The sequence below is a fragment of the Marmota flaviventris genome, chromosome 12 (assembly GCF_047511675.1).
Source record: "Marmota flaviventris isolate mMarFla1 chromosome 12, mMarFla1.hap1, whole genome shotgun sequence".
Lineage (NCBI taxonomy): Eukaryota > Metazoa > Chordata > Mammalia > Rodentia > Sciuridae > Marmota > Marmota flaviventris.
The window spans coordinates 82,560,865-82,581,286 of NC_092509.1; the positions used below are offsets into that span (position 1 = coordinate 82,560,865).

General features: G+C 34.6%; 1 protein-coding gene across 2 annotated transcripts in view; it reads right to left on the reverse strand.

Moving 5' to 3' along the window:
- Nek7 (NIMA related kinase 7) overlaps nucleotides 1-20,422 on the reverse strand; it is a 134,715-nt gene that overhangs the window by 29,882 nt on the left and 84,411 nt on the right. For both annotated transcript variants that reach the window (XM_071600199.1, XM_027945680.2), the window contains exons 4-7: nucleotides 14,729-14,791; nucleotides 12,952-13,062; nucleotides 1,776-1,884; nucleotides 1,000-1,107 (exon numbers count right to left, since the gene is read on the reverse strand). In XM_071600199.1, the coding sequence (XP_071456300.1) occupies nucleotides 1,000-1,107; nucleotides 1,776-1,884; nucleotides 12,952-13,062; nucleotides 14,729-14,791 (391 nt within the window). The remainder of the gene's footprint in view (nucleotides 1-999; nucleotides 1,108-1,775; nucleotides 1,885-12,951; nucleotides 13,063-14,728; nucleotides 14,792-20,422) is intronic.

Below are 20,422 nucleotides of genomic sequence, written 5' to 3' on the forward strand. Positions count from 1 at the left end.
CAAATCCTTATGAAAATGTCACTCAAATTCATAAAAAGCATTACCTTTGCAACTATGCTTTACACAAAGATATGATAAATATTGACTAGGTGCCTATTTATGTGCCCGGTACTGTTCTAGATACGAAAAATGACAGGTTTAAGGACACACAAAATCTTAATATTTTTTGTCCTTTTTACTAAGATAGTCAACTAATTTGGAGGCTCGTTTCACTACTTTGCTATTTTGTGCAAGTCATTTGTGACTTACCAGGCCCTTTAAAGTTTTTTTTTTAAATCACTTAATGGCATTTAAAAAAAAAAAAAATCATTGGCTTTCCATGAAATTACAATAAGATGGGCTCCATTAAATTAAAGTCAATTAGTTTTTGCCATCATCATTTTATCTGTACCTTGTATTTACAAGGAGAAAATATGATTTGGAGAGTTAAATTGAAGTGATAGCCTCAACAAAAAAAAATTTCCTAGGAATTATTACTGTTTCTAAACTGAACAACTTTCTCTCCACTGTTAATGTTATAGTTAAATCCAATTCTATTTTAGGTACCAAGGACACTACTATATTTAGAATGAATAAACTACATGTATTTCATCCATTTTACAATTTTGGGGAGTATTTTCCTCATTTGCCACAGATCATCTTTAGGTTTCACTATTGCAGTAATCACAACCATGTTGTAAACTTACAAATTATTACATGTAGTATTTTTGAATGGTCAGGAAAAGTTCTCTTCCAAAATAGTGTATTCATCACATTATTTAACTATTAAAAGGAATGTTCCAAGGTAACAATAAAAATCAGGTTTATCAGCATTTTTTAGTTGAGTGGTGCTGCCTGAGGTCAAGTTAACAAGTATCCACCTGTCATATAAAAGGAAATGGGACAACTAATAGAGACTTGGGATCTGAAGACCTGATGTTTTTAAAAACGTAAAAGCTGTATACAAGTGGTACTTCTCAAGAAACGAACATAACTGAACAAAACTATATGGTCTCTTACCTAAAGAATGTGCAGCTGTGGTTTTTGAGCTGAAAAACCGACCAAGCCCAAGATCTCCAAGTTTTACCACTCCAGTGGCTGTAATGAACACATTAGCTGGTTTTATATCTGTTAATAAAGGAAGAGACGAAGTGAGGGATGATGTAATTTTAGGAATTTTAAAGGGATACTTTTCATGGGAGAATTGATCTTGAACATGAAAGTTCGGCCAGTCACTTTTAATTGTGGTCTATCACAATATTTCAAAGTTCTCAATCCTGTGAGTCAATATAGCATAATGATGACTACATTTTTGTGTCCTATTTTTTAAAAATATTTTTAGTTGTAGATGCACACATGTTTATTTTATTATGTGGTGCTGAGGATTGAACCAGGTTCCTCATGTACTACGCAATTTCTCTACCACTGACTGACACCCCAGCCCTGAAGTGTCCTTTTTATACTAGTTTTAAAAGGTAGAATGCCATTGTGCAAATTTAGAGACATTAAAGTTTTCACCCCAAAAATCACTGGATTATTTAATGATGTAACTCTTAACACTCTGAACATCTTAAGTGTATTCAACTATTCTCCTGCATCTTTTGCTATACCAACATAATCAGTAAGAATAAATATCAAGCAAAAAGACTTTAAAATGTGGGCTCTAACATTTATAATTCTAATTAAATTACAACTTAGGAATTACCTGAGAAAACATGATGCTATACAATGACTAGAAGACACCTAATAGTTTAGTACAAATCATGGAGCAATTTAAAAGTTTTTGATTTTCTTACCTCTGTGCATGACTCTTCGAGAATGCATGTGTTCCAATGCACTGCACAGCTGAACAAAGTACTTCCATACTGTTCTCTCAGGAATTAGCCTCTTCTGTTTCTTAAAATGCTTTTAAAGAAATAAAAATAAGATCTTAAAATAGTCTTAACAGGCATAAATCTATACGTCAGAAATAATACCGGCTTTAATGTACCTACTATCATGATTTTAATAGGTTTCTTCCGATTATATACCTAAGGTTAGCACAAACCATGTAACACCACATCTGTAGTATCGACTTCCCAAAATTAACATCTATATAAAATGGCTTGTCTTAAAAGGAAAGTTGTCAAATTTGATTATTAAGAAAAGCCAGAATAAAAATGTCTACAAATCCTAAGGTGATTATATTCATCAAAAGACTATTCTTCTCTTGGCAGAGGTTTTACTATAGAATTCTTTTTAAATATTGAACCACCCTACTGATTTGAAGTATCACGATTTATTAAAAATTAAATAAACAAAAGGGATTTATGTAAAGTTTCCATGAATATTTCTATTGCACATGGTAAGGCAAACTTGCACTTTGCTTTGATTAAATGAAACTGAAAGCCAAGGAAACAAAATCTTGTGGCAAAAAGCTGAAAGCACCAGTAGTCAACTTAAACAGATGTACACTTTTATTTTTGGAATTGTTGTCCTCTTTTGAATGCCCACCTATGTTAAAGACTATAATAACTCATTCAAGAGCAATTTAGTTTAAGACACTTTATAGAAAAATCACTTCCTACTTGATTTTTAGATTACCAACATAAGTACTACATTTAAACTTATATACATTTATTCAAATTTAAACGTTCTTTATTTCAGAATTGTGATTTTTTTGTTGATATTTGAGAAACTTCAAAATAACTAAATTTTTACACTTATGACCAGTTGAGGGCAGGCTGAAAGGAAAAACGGCACAAGGAAATCTTACCCTACTTCATACTTTGCAAATGATAGTGAATATAATATTTTGCTCTCAATATACCAAAGTATAAATCTTCACAGAAAAATGGATGATTTTTATTATACCACATATATGGAAGTTATCAGCTACTGCATCAGTAGCATTGACTGCATCCTAAAAAGAAAATTGCAGTCTCACTACAATTTTGAAAATCTCCCATGTTTCATTATGAAGTCTTTTAATAGACTGTGTCAACATCAGTTTTCATTCGAAAGGGGCAATGCTACAAAATCAGTTCTTTACACATAATTTTCTTTCAGACTTGGAATGAATCCAAATAAAGCCTGGATGTGCTCTCCCCAATGCTAGATTAGCATATCAGAGGACTGTTTGATGTCAACAGGAAGATGGGGACCAGGTTTCTTTTCATTCAGAAATACACCATTTCATGTAAGTATCAAACCATGAAAGAAAAATATTATGCTTTAAAATAGATTGTAAAATGATAATTAACATAGCCCTTCACATTTTTAAAAGACCATCATTAAAAATTAAGTCATACACAAAACAGATAATGAAAAAGAATTGCCCTGAAGATGCATATTACAGAAAATGCTATTAGAGTAAAATGACCAGGATCTCTTTGTTTTTATATTTTTTGAGACTATTGTAGAACAAATTTAACATAATAAATTGACCATCATAATCCTAGCTATAGAATGACCAGGCAAGACTTAAACGTCCCATGTAGTAGCAGGCCACTGAAGAATATTATGAATTTGTCAAAGGCAATTTGATTATGTCACTAGTATTTTCCAGGTTTTTTATCTGCATCTGTTGGAAAAAATTTTCCAAACATTTCTTCAGTATGTCTTTTGTTTTTTGAGAACACCAACACTTAGAATGAAAATAGCCTGTCTGTTCTGATGGTGGCACTGTTGGCTATGTCTTAGGAAGATGAACAGCATTAGCAATTGAATTCTTTTGAATATTGGTAAGATTTACACTGACACTAGAAAGCCAAAACTTGTATAATGCTAAAGTATCACAAAACAGAAAGCTGCTTCTTAAAATATTCTAATGATACATCTTTCACATTTTAATCCTCTAGCCAAATGGCACCATTTCAAAAATACTATTTCTGAAAAAAGGACTGTTCTATTCAGCTTTAAATCAGAAAAAAATCCAATGTCAACATGAGTGAAAAATATATTTCTCATGCAAGTTTTTAATAAAGCAATAACCAAAATTTCTTAAAGGTTAGTATTGATACAAATAAAGATTGTCATGGTACCTTTTCCATGTTTATGCTCTAAAACAGAACATTTTTGTACCTGAAAGTAGTTACACATTCATAAACAGGCAGAAATTAACAGTCACACGTAATTTTTCCTTAGATTTTTTTAGCTAAAGTGCTGTTGACTTTAGAAAGTATTTTCTACCTTCATTAATATTCAAATAAACACTGGATATTATTCAAATACCAAAGTCATATGTAAAAAAGTTGATTTTATATACAAAACATTCACAAATACAAATTATATTCTCACATATAAAAATTACCTAGGTGAAGTCCAGCATATCTCGTGAAACACACAATCACTGATTTGTACCAAGAATATGCTAGCTGATGCAAGATGTTTCTGAAGATTTTAGGAAAACATTTCAATACTCATATCTTTCCTTTAAAAATCACAAATTCCCAAGACCAAATCCATTTACAATATGGATGCTAAGAAGCATTCTGGGACTACTCAGCTGGGTAACTTGGCCCTTGCATTATAGTCACTACCACTTCAGCTACACTGCTTATTTGTTTTGCACTGGAAGAGCTTCAAAGACCTTACCCAACAAAAATTCTTTGAGAATAATTTACAAAAAATGTCTGTTGTATATACAAATATTTAAGCCTACAGTTTAAATTAATGTTGAAGGGAAAAGTTTCAGACAGAATATTTGAAACCACGAGAGCCAATTTCATGGACATGTAGTCATGTACGTCCTGCACCTGATTTAAAAATGTCCTCTTATTGTCCTCTTAAGACTCATAGTTTTTAATGAAGGGGACCCACAATGATGTAGCTAATCCTTGGAAGCTTTACCAAACATCCTTTAGAAATGTGCTTCTATAGTTACAAATATACAAATGAAAACAAATGTGATTCTTGTGTGCAAACCGTTTTTGAAAAGGATTGGAAAAAATAATTAACTGATAAGACATAATGAAGTTGTTAGAGAACTAGAATACAGGTACCAGCTGTTCTCCATCCTTTCCAAATACCTAACGAGAGGAAGTAATCGATTTATGTTAAATATAAGGAAACACTTCCTGCTTGGGAATGCTGTCAAATATTTCAATGTGTCACTTACATGACCCATATTTATCTTTTAATAGCCTGATTATGAAGTTTGACATTAACTACTTATAGGACCTTGAAGAAGCCACTTAACCATCCTGGGTCCCAGTTTCTTTCCTCACTATATTAACAGTTTCCAAATGATGTATGAAGTCTTCACCATCTCTCATTCTATAAGCTGTTACTAATGAAACAAATATGTCTACTGGGTACATTCTCACACTTCAAAACAATTTACTGGTTTGTCCTAGCCTTCATCTCTCCAGTGTATAAAAAAAAAAAAAAACCTCATTGGTTCACTTAACACTATAAATGATCTTCACTTGAGACAACTGGTAGTTTGATTATATTACAAGTTGATGATAAAAAACCAAACATGAACCATCAGAAGGGATGGTCCTAAGTACATTTTGAAATAACTGCAAGATGTACTTTTACAAAAACAATTTCAGAGAGACTGGTGATAGAAAAGAGGATGCTTCTGAAAATGTGACGTATGATTTTTAATCTTGCTGAAGTTTTCTGTACAAGGTATAGACAGATCAAAGTATAAATATTTGCTATATGTAATTTTGGGTAAATATATGTAGAATACCTCAGTTAAAATTTTGGTATACTAAGTTTCAGTGTAATTATTTTCACTCTTGGCAGTCTGCATAAAACTGAGATAACTTACATTGCTTTACAGTATGAAATAGATTGAGCCTGGCAGCTAAAGATGACTGAAAATGCCTAGCATTTCATTTTTCACATCCAAACTACTAGTCTTAAAATGTTGGGAAAATCCATGAAGAGTGTTAAGACTATAAATGTGATAAATTCATTCCCCAAAGTCACAATTTTATATTAATTCTGTTGATGGAAGCCAAAAACGTATTTCATCGTAGGGTTGAAAATATTAAGACAAATAAGCACCTATAAAGTCAATATTTTTCCCCCAAAAGAAACTAGTGTATCAATACCAAGGAAACTCGGTATACTAAAAAAGACCAATAACATGAAGGCATTAACATTACTACAAGGAATGGTCACTATACTATTGCTGTATGAATAATTCTTGAGAGCTGCTTCCTTGTAACTAAAGTGAATGAGAAAACGCCTGGAAATATTTCATGTTTTCCCTTACTCTGTCAAAGTATGGATAAAGTGAGAGTGTTTAAAAAAAAAAAAATCAGCAAAAGGTACATGATCACAAATGAAAATAGTTGCCTTTTTTAATAAATTCTTATGTTAGACCATTCAAGATAGTCAGAAAGTTGTTTTTCTGACACAACAAAGCATAAAAGTCTCAATTAAAAAGAGAAAGACACTTAACCTAATGGAGATTTTACCCTTAATTTACAAATATACGAACAACGGGGTCCTTGAAAAGTGGACTTTACACACCAAGTAACACCATGGGCAACAATTTCTGGTAGGTACAGGCGTTTATCTTTTAATGACAACATTTTAGCCACATTCAGATCTACAAAGTGGTCATTATAATTTTCAATCTGCTAAATTCTATATGCTAAATTCTCTTTAACCTGCAACACTACTTCTATAAAAATTCTGTACATATCGCTGTGTATGGGTGTGCTATATACTTCAGTGCTTATGTATATGCATGTCCATCTCTTTGTATCATTTTTGTTTCAAATAGTGCTATCATTTGTAACCTTCAGTAGAAAGATTGTAACTAGGGTCAGTAGAAGTTGTCACTACTAACTTGGACTATACCCTTTAGTCAGAAGCTGAAATAGAAGATGTGGGTGTTTTGGCAAATTCAAAGATGGTACTGTGGGGAAGGTTTTGGTAGTTTAAACAGCCAAAAGACATTTCAAAATGAGTTTTCAATGTAACTTCTAAATCTGGATAAGGAACATGTCATCAACGTTTAAAAAACAAGTTTTCTAAGTTATAATATTTAAAGATAATTATCTTCAAAACATGATTGCTTTTATTGCTGTCGTAAGTAGAATTTTAAGATACGTCATTCCCCCCAAATTCCTAGAATGTAATTCCTTGACAGTTGGGGATACGAATATTATATACTCCCCAGATCATATAGCAGAAAGGATCTTGAAGCCTAGTTGACTGAATTATAAGAAACATTATCCTTCTAACAATCTAGTGAGCCCTTCCAAGAAGTGGGAGCCATTCAAAGCCAGAGACCCTCCTGCAAGCACAATAACAGACTGTGCAGGGGGCCATGTGGCCTGTAGAAACAGCATGGCTCCCACTTGACAACCAGGACAGAGAGTTAGATTACACAACTGCCAGGGAGTGAATTCTCACTGCCATCAGTGAACATGGAAGCCTTAATCTTGGCTCCCAGCTTGATTTCAAACTTCTAACACCCTGAAGAGGGAAACTATCAACCAGTACCCAGACTCCTGGCCCAAAGAAATTGACAGAATATTTCTTTTTAAGATACTGAATTCATGGTGATGTGCTATGCAGCAATAGTAACTAATAAAGTATGCTCCTAAACACATGATTAAGCTGACTTTATGACTACTAGTTTTGAGGCTCCTACAAAGTTAAAAGGAGTGAAACAAAGTTGATAATCCAACAATATAGCCTATAACAAAATATTAGAAATAAGAGCTTTAATTATTTTGAAAAACATCAAACTTCTGGCAGAATACATTCATTTAGATTGCATATTTCACTAAAAACATGAGGGCAGAGGAAGTACTGGGGAGTAATACTGGCCACATTGTTTGCACGCATGAATAAGTAACAAATTCCATCATTATGTATAAATATGCATCAATAAAAAAACTTGTAAGAATTGCACTTCATTCTTAGCAACTATGATATGGTATATTTTCAAAGGTGACTTGTGAGTCCCCTTCCAAAACATTTACTGATACTCTAGCAAAAAGACTTTTTTAAAGTATGAATGTATTCATTTATATTCTTTCTGTGTCTCAAACTGACTTTCTAATAACAAACACAGAGCCTTAATTTTTTTCAAAACATAGTTAGGAAAATTTGAGAATAGTCTTATTTCCCCTCATTTGAGACTTTATCACCATGTTTCTTGACATTGGCACAGTGAAATAAACGGTTTCACTACTAAATGAAGCATGTATTTGTCCAAATTTAGACCAAAGTGTATAGGTACAAAATAATCAAAATGTATCTGCTTTATAACAACCCATTTTACTTTAAAATTCTGATTACAGATAATGAAATGTATGATGAAAAATTCCAGGTTTCCTTTTATCTTAAAACTCATCCGGGACTTATTTCATCTGACCACAGCCTCAGGTATTCCTTTGTCACTAATTAGAGAAATACTGAATATTTCAACTATAAATTGCTTAATTATATTTGTCAGCCTGTTCTAAGCCAATTAATTATTTACTTGTAAAAATCTTTGATGCAACGTTATCCAAAGGTTCATTTCTGAAAGAGACCAGAAGCTATATTTCCTTTTTCTACCCCAATTAAGTTGAAGACTTGAGAGTGAAATATATTGTTGTGATACACAATGATTTACGATACGCCTCCTTCTAAAGAGATGAATCATGTTCTTTGCAGTTCAAGCCTTTACTGCTGTCCTTTACAAAGTATTAAGTCGATGTCATGTTCCTTCACAGAAGTAGATCCTATGATTTTTTTCCCCCTAGAGTAGCCCTCTTTTATAAAATATTGCTTATAGGATGAAGAAAGGTATTTACCAAACAACTTCAGAATTTCTCAGTTGGCCCTTCTGGAAAAACAATCAACTTCCTATATTCTAACAGTCTTCTCTGGGGCCAGCATACCATTTACTCTTTAGACTCCTGCACCAGAGTGTGAAGCAGTAGAAAACTTCAGTGATTACTGTACAACTAAACATCACCTGCGGGCCCTAGAAAACGAGCAATTCTCATACACTTACTGGTCATCCCCCTAGAAATTAAGGCGGGATTTGGTTGCTCTCCTCAAGAGTGCCTTAAGTCTAATTTATTGATCTAAAATATTACATGAATAACTGCAGGATTACATTCCCAAGATACCCTTGAAGAGTCATGGATATCTACATCATAAAACCATCAAAGGAAAAGGCTTGAGGAAGTAACATGTAAGTGAATAACTGAACGATAAACAAACTTGGCAAAGAATGGAGAACATCCAAGGTAGTCAGGGAAAAAATAAGATTCAAGGAACTGAAAGGTCCGTGTGCCAAAACACAGAAAGTAGCAACTAGAGTCTGAAGCAAACATTTGTTGAGCAGCCACTGTGTGCTAGGTGCCGTCCTAGGCAGTAGGGAGTACACAAAACAGATCAAGATTCCTCCCTCCAGGGAGCTTATCTTCTGTATTACACAAGGTTTGGTAAATCTTGTCAAATATTTTAATCTTCACTTTCACCGAGAAGCCCTTTTGAAGAAAACAAGGGCTTCCTTTGCTCCCCCACCCCATCTAAAGACTAATGGAGAAATGGGTACTGGAGGTGAGGAAATAAATAAAAGGCTCTAACTCTGCAGGGGAGAGATGATTTACTTCACACTGTAAGGAGAAACAACTGGGTGGAAATTTGAAATTCATGTAGAACTGGATAATAGATTAGAAGAAAGGACTGTCATTTCTTCCTCCCGTTTTTAGAATGTGCTCATGGACGGTTGTGCACTGAGTCTTGAGTTAGGGAACACTGGAGGAGGATTCTCAAATTTGTTTACAGACATGTTGACGTATGTGGATTCAAATTTAGAAGAATTTTCTGCTAAAGATAAATTGGGAATCAACAAGAGCACAGGCAATGAATCCACAGGCATGAAAGCTATCAGCTACAAAAGGTGGGTGCAAAACAAACCAATAGGCCACAGACATTTATAACTTCACCATAAAAGTCAGGAAGAACAGAATGACTCGAAGACTCTAGAAAGAACACCAAGGCACTTTGTTTCTCAGTCAGCGAGTATTTTAAGAAGGGAATGAAACAGTCTAATACTATTGAGAGTTCAAGTGGAATGAGACCAAAGGAAGTTCACTGGATTTTATTTAAGAGAATTTGTACAGGGGGCTGGAAATAAGGTCAGCAGTGACTGCAGAAAAAGGCAGGTAGAGGTGAATGACTAAGGGACATGTGTGCATATACATGTGAACATGCTTAAGATCACATGATCTGATTGTTGGTGGAAGGGGTCCAGAACATGAAGTTATAGATACAGGACTGAGAATAGATAAAATTTAAAGTTTCTGAGAAAACAGGCCAAGAGGATGCAGAACGCAGGTGGAGAGACAGCAATCCCTCCTGAGTGAGTAATATGGGCAATAGTAAAGAACAACAGATAGAGGTTGGTGTAGAAGATGTCTTTGGAAAGTAGAAGTGAAGTAATTCTGATAACTTACACTCTGTAATTGAATATGAGGTAATCTGCAAAAAGGGCAAATTTTGAATGACACAAGGAGGGGAAAGGAAGAGTAGTAAAGAAAATCAGACAATATGTACCAGACATATTTGGACAGGCAGAGTTGTGTGCACATATATACACATGACTTTATCCTCATTGTACTACTATAATACAGGTATTAACCCAACTTGATGGATGTGGCAACTGTAGCACAATCTTTTTAAGGCTGGGTTAACTAAGTCAAGGTCACACAGCATTTCTAGAATCCAGACTAATTTTAGTAGTCCTTTTATAAATACCCATTACAACCCACACTGCTCCAACTTATTAAAAGTGAAGTTATAGAATTTTAGCTAAATGAATATCTTACTTGCTAGACAATGAGTTCAAAGAAGGCATAAGCCTGGCACAGTAAATGTATAATAATGAACTTTTTAAAAAAGAAACTTCATAAAATTATTTGAGTACTTTGAAGTATCCATTATGATGTAAAATGTGTTTACACTATTACCAGTATCATGAGTTTGTATTCATTAACACAAGATTTTGCACATGGGCTTACTCTAAGATGATAGTAATCCTATAGCCTATTAATGAAGCAATTACACTCACTCGGAGGAAGACCTTTTGCATTTTTATTCAATTCGCGAAGACATGTTTTTTGCCTGTCGAGCTAGTTTTATAGTCACACACAAAAGATAACTGGTTAGAAATGATTCCTTCTAACTATGGGAGTTTAAACATGTCAGCTTGATAGCATTTTGGCTGATATGAATAACATTACCTTATTTGTACGTAGTGCTTTCATAACTTAGAAAACACTCTGGAAAATTGTCCTCATGTTATGGATGAGGAGACTAAGATTTTAAAGGACATGAGTGTTCAGGGGGCTGATTTTAAACCCACACTGAACAGCACAGTTCTTGACTATTGAGGGCCTTAAGCAAAAAATGCAAACTGCACATCAACATTTTTCTGGTGAGAAGGTAAAGAACTGTTACCTGATGTTCAAAGGAAATCTGAAAAAAAATCTTTGAATATCCATGTGTTTTCCTTTAATCAAAGCTAATTTCAAAAACATCAGTTTTTCTGTATACTAGTAAAGATATTTATCTGATCAAGTTTCCCCCTCCAAAGCCTTCTGAAGATTAAATAAAAAATGTTACTTCACATGTATTTTCTTAAGTTTCTATACAAACTGAAAATGCTCAGCCAATATACCAAAATAGACCTTTAACCCCCAAAATGCAGGGACTTGTCCAAGAAACCTATACTTTACAATAACAATTCAGAAATCCAGTCTGCAACTCAGACTTTCAGGAAGTCAGATTGCTAATTCCAGTGACACTCCAAAAGACTAACATCTGTAACAAGGAGCCCAAAATGGGCAAATCATGATTAATAACTGACAGCTTTCCCAATTCTGTCCTTGTTTCCAACTAGAGCAATCCAAATACGTCCTTCACACTAGTTACATAGGATGGCTTCCTTCTAGAAAGGCCGCCTTTGTTTTCTCATGTCACCAGCCCCCCATCAGGGCACACCTGCAGTCTCTTTACTTCTCTAGTGGCTGAGTTGTGAAAGCTTTATAGACTTGGTGGCAAAGCCAAAGTCCCTTGGGTGTAGCAAGCTGTAAATAAATGGATTTTGCTTTTCTTATTTGGTTCTTGTTTCCACACTGAGCTCCTCTTCCATGATAATAGAAGTCTAATGAGGCACTTGGCCAGAGGACTGCAGACTATATACTTAGCCTTTCTTGCAGTTAAATATGTTAGGAGCCTAATTCTGACCAAGGGAATGAAGCTGAAAATGCTGTGTGGCAGTTTTGAGGAGTAGCTTCAAGATAGTCAGCAAATCCTCTTTGTCTCCTCAAACCTAGGGTGACTTGATGAGCTAGAAAACATATTTGATAGATCTGAGCCATATTAGTCCCAGACATTTATGTGACAGAGAAGGAATAACAGTATCTGTCAACTACAGTTGTGTGAGAAAACTAAGTTCTTAATAAATATTCATCACAACAGTTTTAGAAAATAGGTTCCATTATTTTAGAAAATTAACACTGAAAAGTTACTTAACTGGTTCAAGAACCAGCAGTTTTAAAGCTATCTTTACTTTGGGGTTTCTATTACTTCTGGCTGAATGTAAAGCCAATTAATATGACCTTAGAAAAGAAAGTTAATCTCTTAAGCAGTCAAGTCAGGGACTGACATCCAGGTCGTGTTTGAGTCCCTTCTAGAAACCTTCTATCCTCTATTCCCTGATGTTTAGAGACACAGGACCAAGGATGGGCTGCTCAGAGAAGTCAAGCTGCAAAAGTGTATCTGAGGGAAGGCCAGTGTGTTGGCCTTTTTCAAATTTTGGATTTGGAATTTCCAGATAGTGAAGGAGCCTGATGTGCCTTTCACCAAGTAAACCAGCCTCAAAATCATTACCAACCATTCATTTCCCATTTACCCTATGTTAAGCATGCAGTGAGGTATTTAAAGTATCAAATATGTCTGTTGAACAACTGAGGGGGAAAATAATGTAAGACAATTTTGAAAAAACACCCTTACCTTTATCATTCTGGATAGATCACCAGCATCTGCTAATTCCAAAACTATGTTTAGTTCATTATCTTCAATGAATGATGCATAATATTTAATTACATTTGGATGGTTGAGTTGCTGAGGAAAAAATTGCAAAATTATCAGCTTTTTACCTTCAACAGTTATTTCTACTTTTATAAGTTAATAGTCTAGCTACTTTTTAAAATTACAGAAATTTTGACAGCATAGTTTTCTTCAATCTAATGAATTTTAAATATATTTTCATCAAAAGTAAAACTAGATAAAAAAAATATTGAAATAAAATTAACGCTTAATATTTATTTTTTTTAGTTCCCGGCAGACAACATCTTTGTATGTGGTGGTGAGGATCGAACCCGGGCCGCATGCATGCCAGGCGAGCACACTACCGCTTGAGCCACATCCTCAGCCCTATTTCAATATTCTTTATTGGAAATAGTTATAAACTTAAAATTTTTAAAAACACGGCTATGCCAAGTAGGCATGTAAATAGATGCAATAAGTGAAGGGCAGAAATTAATAACCTATTGCCAAAAATTATATCTTCAAAATGAAAACTGTTATTAAGAGCATTTAGTAGTAAATAAAGTATTTCTTAATCCTATTTTGAAGTTGGGGCTGGTCCTAATGTAACTGTAGCCAGCACCAAAACAAAAAACTAGTGTGTACCAGTAGATACTACACTATCTTAATATCACTATTACTTCAAATAATATAAATTTATAGAACTAACCCATGTGAGTTGATTCACAAAATCATCCATAAGAAAAATATAACTTCATATATGGATCAGTCTACATACACTTTTAATCTTTTGGTTCAGTCAATCTTGAACTAAGTTAATTTTGAGAAATGATTTGTCATGGGTTAACAAGAGATAAGTCAGGTATGGTGGCTCACGGCTGTAATCCCAGTGACTTAGGAGACTGAGGCAGGAGGATTGCAACTTCAAAGCCAGCCTCAGCAAAAGCAATGCACTAGGCAACTCAGTGAGATCCTATCTCTAAATAAAATCCAAAAATAAGGCTGGGGATGTGGCTCAGTGGTCAAGTAGCCCACAGTTCAAGCCCTAGTACCAAAAAGTGATTTTCTTCATATTTTCCAGAATATTGTTTGTATAACGAAAGTGTACAGAGGTTTAAGTGGTTACTTTATGGGCCAAGAAATAACTACAACCAACGCAAGAGTCAAAAAGCATGGTTTTGACTTATTTTTGGATAAAGTACACCTGTTTAAGGCACTAACACAATGGCTGTATAAAAAAACATTCTAGTTAATCCGCAGCCTTAAGAAACTTCACTAGGAAATATGACAGACTTCAGTGGATCTGCACTGATTAAGTAGATGAAATACTAAAATGAGTTTCTGACATGCTCTTTATATTCACCCATTGTAAATCTGGAAAAAGATTTTAAAATGTTACTTTAAAATGTATAAACCTTTGGATTACTCCATATTCTCAATATGACACATCTTGAAGTACTAAAATGCATTTATATTGCCTAACCTTTAAAATATGTCTAGTTGCAAAGACCCAGAAACAATGTCTTTATGGTTTTATGCTCAATAATCTATTCCCTATTTTGAAAGGGCGATTCCAAAGGTTCTGATTAAATTATTTTACAATAAATCCAGAAGATCACTACGTTTCTATATGCTGACATTTTAACAAATCTAAAAAAACTTTTTGCTTAGAAGTCTGACGTTTCAATCACTTTTATCAACATTCAGTTATGCTCAAAGTAGTCCACAGTTTATTATTTACCTTAAGGAGATCGATTTCTTTGATGCAATCAGCACGTGCTTTGGCATCCATTAAATCAAATATCTAAAAATAAAATACAGAATTATTTAACAAAACTATGGTTCAACCTATAATATAAATTCATTATAGTACTCTACGCATAATTACATGAACACAAAAAACGTCTTTACTCAGTGACGAACTAGAAGTGCTTTATGTTCTGTTACTAAAGCTTCCCTCAAAAGGCAGTCAGTAATAAAACTAGAACAGCTAGACATCTTTTGACATTCAGGTCTCAAGTTCAAGTGAACAGAATAAATGCTATGATCACTAAGATAATAAAATAATCAATGTACACTGATCAGTTAATGTGTTAAATATATTACGTAAGCTACCTTATTTAATCCTTATAAAGACATTAGTTTTGCCATTTTTTCACAAGATAAAGGAGACTGACCAAAGGTCACACAGTTCATTGAGCAAATAGAATTTGTTATCCAACTAAAACAGTTTGAACAGATGTCAACATGTAATATGTAGATTTTTTTTTCTCAAAATGACAATTTTCTTCTCTACATAAAAGTAATCTGGAGATGAGAGTTGGCAGAGACTTTGAGTCCTGTTTTGTGACTGCATCACTGTCAGTTCTGAGCTCCAATGCATGTCCAAATGTCTTCTCTGGTTCCCACCATCAAGTATGTGACCCAGACAGCCCCTGAGAAGAAACGCAGCAGAGTTCACCTTCCCTTTGAGAACACATACCTGGAGCCCAAGCCTGGCTCCAGGCACCAATGGCCACAGCTTAGTTACTTAGGATCTCGGGCTCGAAGCTCCCAGCTGACTTTTGCAGTTTCTAATGTAGAAGTAAAGAATGAATTTAGGAGAACATAGCAAACTGATGGAAGAGATTTATTTTCCCTTAGAGAAACTACAAAGTAACTCTTCAACATCGTAGTTTTCCTTGTGTAGCAGGGCACAAACAGTGAGGGTGGGAAGAGTAGTGTTATTACAATACTTCAGTACTGAATTAAGCATTTAACTCACCTAGCGACAACAGCACTGTATTTAAATGACAGGGTCAGGTTATAGAAAGGTACAAATAGGTATTTGGAAAAGGTTCAAATAAGTATTCCCAGTGATCCAAAGTGAGTGTGGGAATATATGCCAAAGACAATTCACATCCCCAAATTTCTTTTTCTCATCTGATAGCAGTCCCGAATTTTCATTTTCTAATACATATCTTTATTATATATACTTTTGTTACCAACTTTGTGGGAAGAAAATTGTTAGATTTTGACAAAAAACTAAATATTGTTAATTAGACCAAACTACACTTAACATCTGGTCCCAAGTATGTAAGTAACAATCATGTAATTTGATAATTGCAAGAGTTCATACAGGAAAGAAAGCTGGAGTAATATTTTCTACACATTTCATAGCAATTGCTCCAATTTAAATACCTGTGATTTAAAGAGGCAATATTGGAAAACTACTAACATCCATTGTTCAGTAGAAATTTCCCTTCCCTCTACTCTATTGATCTGGTATGTAGTTTTTTAAAACCAGTATCTCGTGGATATATGAATATACCACAGTGAATCTCAAGGTCAAATGTAAGTACATAGGAAAGTTAGGTCAGATCCATTCCACTGTTGGTCCCTTATCCTGTCCCCCCTGCTATCTACTATTTTGATGGAATCCCCACCCCTTCCCACCCCCCCTTATTTTGGACTAGCTTCCACATATCAGAGAAGACAATTTTTTGTTTTTTGGGACTGGCTTATTTCACTTAGATATAACTGGAGACTATCCTGCTATTTACCAGCACATAAGCAAAATATGGCTAATGTTCCACTGTGTACATATATTGCATATTCTTTATCCCTTCAAGGGCACCAAGGTTGATATGCATGCATTATTTATGGGGTGATATTGCTTGTGGGTAAAAATTGGTCTTTTAAGTGACAAAATGTTACTCTTAAGTCTAAAGCAGAGAGATATACACATACACACAGTATTTAGACCATGATTTTTTTTTAGTGGCAGGGAGGCATCATTAGGAAAAATCTGTTTAAAAGCCCCTTGAAAGATTATAATTAAAGGTCAAGAAATATTGATCTAATGTGAATACAGAATTAATACAATTATTTTGTGTATCTGAAAACAAGGCAATATACTGTAAAAAGAACCAATAAGTCAGTAGTGCAAACTAATTGAAAATATTAGATTTTTAGTCAACAGCTTGATCAAGTTTTTCTAATTAAAATCAATATGCACCAGGAAAAGTACGTGCATAACTCGAAAGTAGTACACACCAAGTCTTCTTGGTTAGGGAAGGAATGAAAGGACACCAACCAGTGAGTACTGATCTCTCCACATATGTGTGGCTTTTACTCTTTACCACAACATTATTAGACGTAGTGCTGGCTCCAAGACAGAGATGGAGACTCAGAGGTTAAATAACATACTTATAGTCATACATCCATTAAGTACCAGAACAAGGACTTGAAGCCAGGTTTTTTCAGCTCCAATGGTCCAGACAGATGTGAAGCCTTTACACGTTTCAGTATTGGTTGTATATGTTAAGTGTAACATCAGAAAGCTAAAGAAGGAACTCTCACATGGAGAAGATATAATAATAATGCTGGAAAGAACAGGATTCTAACCAGCCAGGAGTAATAGGTATCTTATGCATGAAAGTAAACATAATAATTATATAAACTTATTCTAACAGGTAACTTGCTGGATATCATTTTTTAATATTCAAAGATGCACAAGCTTCTAATATTTCATTTTTAAAAATCTACATAGTAGAGTAGAACAATGGTCACTAGGTGTTAAAAAGGCATGATACATACCAAAATACTACATGAGTAATAAATTCTAATATTTTACAGCATGGTAGACTGACTAGAGTTCTCATCATTTCATTAGTTTTGCGGGGCAGTTAAGCATCTTTTCATACTTTTGTACATCCTCTTTGGACATATGACACTTTTTGTTCATTTTTAAATCTTTCCACATTTTTAACTGGGGAATGAAGTGTTAAAGCACACCTGGTAGGGTTCTTCACTAAAGGAATAAGCTTAGCTGGGTGTGGTGGTGCACACCTGTAATCCAAGTGGCTTGGGAGGCTGAGGCAGGAATATCCAGAGTTCAAAAGCAAGCCTCAGTAATGTAGCAAGATCCCGTCTCAATTTAAAAAAAGGCAGGGGTTGCTGGGGATATGACTCAGTGGTTCAGCACCCCTGGTACCAAACACAAAGGAGTAAGTTTCACATTTAATAATTTCATATACAAAAGTCATTCATCCCGTAAAAGTGATGTTGCTACTATATAAGAAGTCCACCAAACAGTAACACACCCAGAAAAACTTAAACTTGATGCGACCTGTATGTATGAAATGTGAACAGAGACTGCTTGTGCATAAAACTCAAAATGTCAAGAAAAATAACTGATCCTGGCCAAATCAAGAATGTTGATGCCATTCTTAAAAACTACTAGTCACCAAGGATTTGACATAACCCAATATGCTGGGAAGCAAGAAGGTTCAAAAAGCTGGCACTAGTGATTCAGATAAAGGAAAATCGCAAACGTGGAGATATCACAAAGACATTAATTACTGGGAAATTGAATTTGTGTAAAGAAAAAATAAGATGGAATAAGAGTGTTAGTAAACTTTAATTAGAAAATACCAAGATGTATTCATGGTAATTACAAATCTTGTTTCCAGTTTTAATGGAGTTCAATAATAAAAGTCATACCTCAAAACACTAGAACTATACATTGCAGGCATAGTTAAGGCAAAACTAATTTGATCCAATCACATTTATAAATTCCTTTAATGAGAAGTTCATAAGTATTTACCTTATTTTTTCTAATAGCCAAACCACTCAAGACAAAATACTGAATCTTTAGATGAAGTCATTCCCAAATTCAAAGCTACTGAATTCATGTACAATATTAAAATGCATAAAAAGCCTGCACTTTGTGCATATTGTGTGTGTAATTCTACAATCTTGAGTAAGACTTTCAGGTCTACCAAAGTTTCTTTGGATTTCCAAGCTTGAGTTGTGGTTATTCAAGTATTGGCTGATAAATTCTTGGTACTGTTTGAATCACTTTTTAAAAATTTCTTCAAATTTTGCCAAATCACTTGTACCTAATGAAACTGAGAAGGTTAACACTAGATATTTTAAAAAGGAAAAAGTCTACCAAGTAACAAACATCTTTTAAAAAGGCGTGTATCAAGGACTAGAGTTGTGGCTCTGTGGTGGAGCACTCGCCTAGCATGTGTGAGGTACTGGGTTCTATCCTCAGCACCACACAAAAATAAAGGCATTCTGTCCATCTATAACTACAAAAAAAAGTCTTTAAAAGAGCATGTATCAAATTATTAGAACACATAAAGTGTGAAGAAGGTGCTACTACTTAACACATGTATGACAAATGGTGTAACTTTGTACAACCAGATATAAAAAGTTGTGCTGTGTGTAGTGTGAATCATAATACAGTATAAAGTCAACTTAAAAACGGGGAGGGGAGTGATGTGCCTACGAGTTTGACAATACCTGTATATGTCATCTTAAATAGGTGTGAAAGATATGGAAAGCTAAAAAAAAAAAAATCCTCTTGGCCTTACCAGTTTCTAGGGCCTGAATTCAGCAGCCCAGCCTTTTCCCCGTTCTGCTCTCACCCTGGAACATGGCTGTCTGTTGTTCCCACTATTCACATCCCTCTTAACTATACATAGTGTTGTACTAATTTTCTATCCGTCTATTTAAAATCCTCAATGGTCTCACAGATCCTCCCCAGCCTTTGCGGACGGTGAGGGAGGAAGATGGAGAAACTTACCATTTCACATGGAAGAGTGCATTTGTTAAGCATACTAGTTATCAGGGCTCATCTGTCCAAGAAGACATAACATGAGCCCACTCAGCACGAGTTTATATAAGCTGTAGTAGTTTTCATTTATTAACTGAATGCAAATTTCTGGTACTCTTCCTAACTGACGGGTAGGCAAAGACTTTTCCTTCTGAAGCCCATTTCTTTGGAGTGGTAGAAGATGAGTGAAGGAGTTAGAAAATCTATGGCAGAAGGACCACAATCACTAAACAAAACAATCGCCGAATACTTTAAAAGTGTCCACCTCCCCGAGTATAAAGGCATTCTTCAGAAACTGTCCTCACTCCAACCCCTAGTTTTCATGAACCTACCTTTCTCAGCCAAGTCACTCATGTGTCCAAACTAGAGATTAAAAGGGCTCAATTTCTTATGGGCTCTTCAAAGACCTGCATAATGGTGGTACAGAACTAAATACCTGGTTGTGTCAATAATTATTCTCTAACTATTAAAAACCCTCTGTTCTAAGTGGATGTCTTAATTCAAAAGTGTAGTATGTAGTGATTTAACTGAAAGCGGTTCAACAGGTTTTTATAAATTTATTGTGAAATTAATGTTATTCATATTTTGTGAAAGTCTGAAGCTCAACAAAGCTTAGTCACGGTTGGGGCCAAACATCAAAAAGCCATCAGCTAGTGGTACACTGGAAACTGAGAATGTAGGTACAAGAAAAAAAAATCTAAAATCATGAGTAGAAAGATGCTTTTGAAGGAAACAAAAAGGACATCTAGAGAGTTAGGAGAGCCAAGTTTTAAGAAGTTACAGGTACAGAAGCAACAGATTCCATAGGGATAACAGTAAAAGTGAATTGAT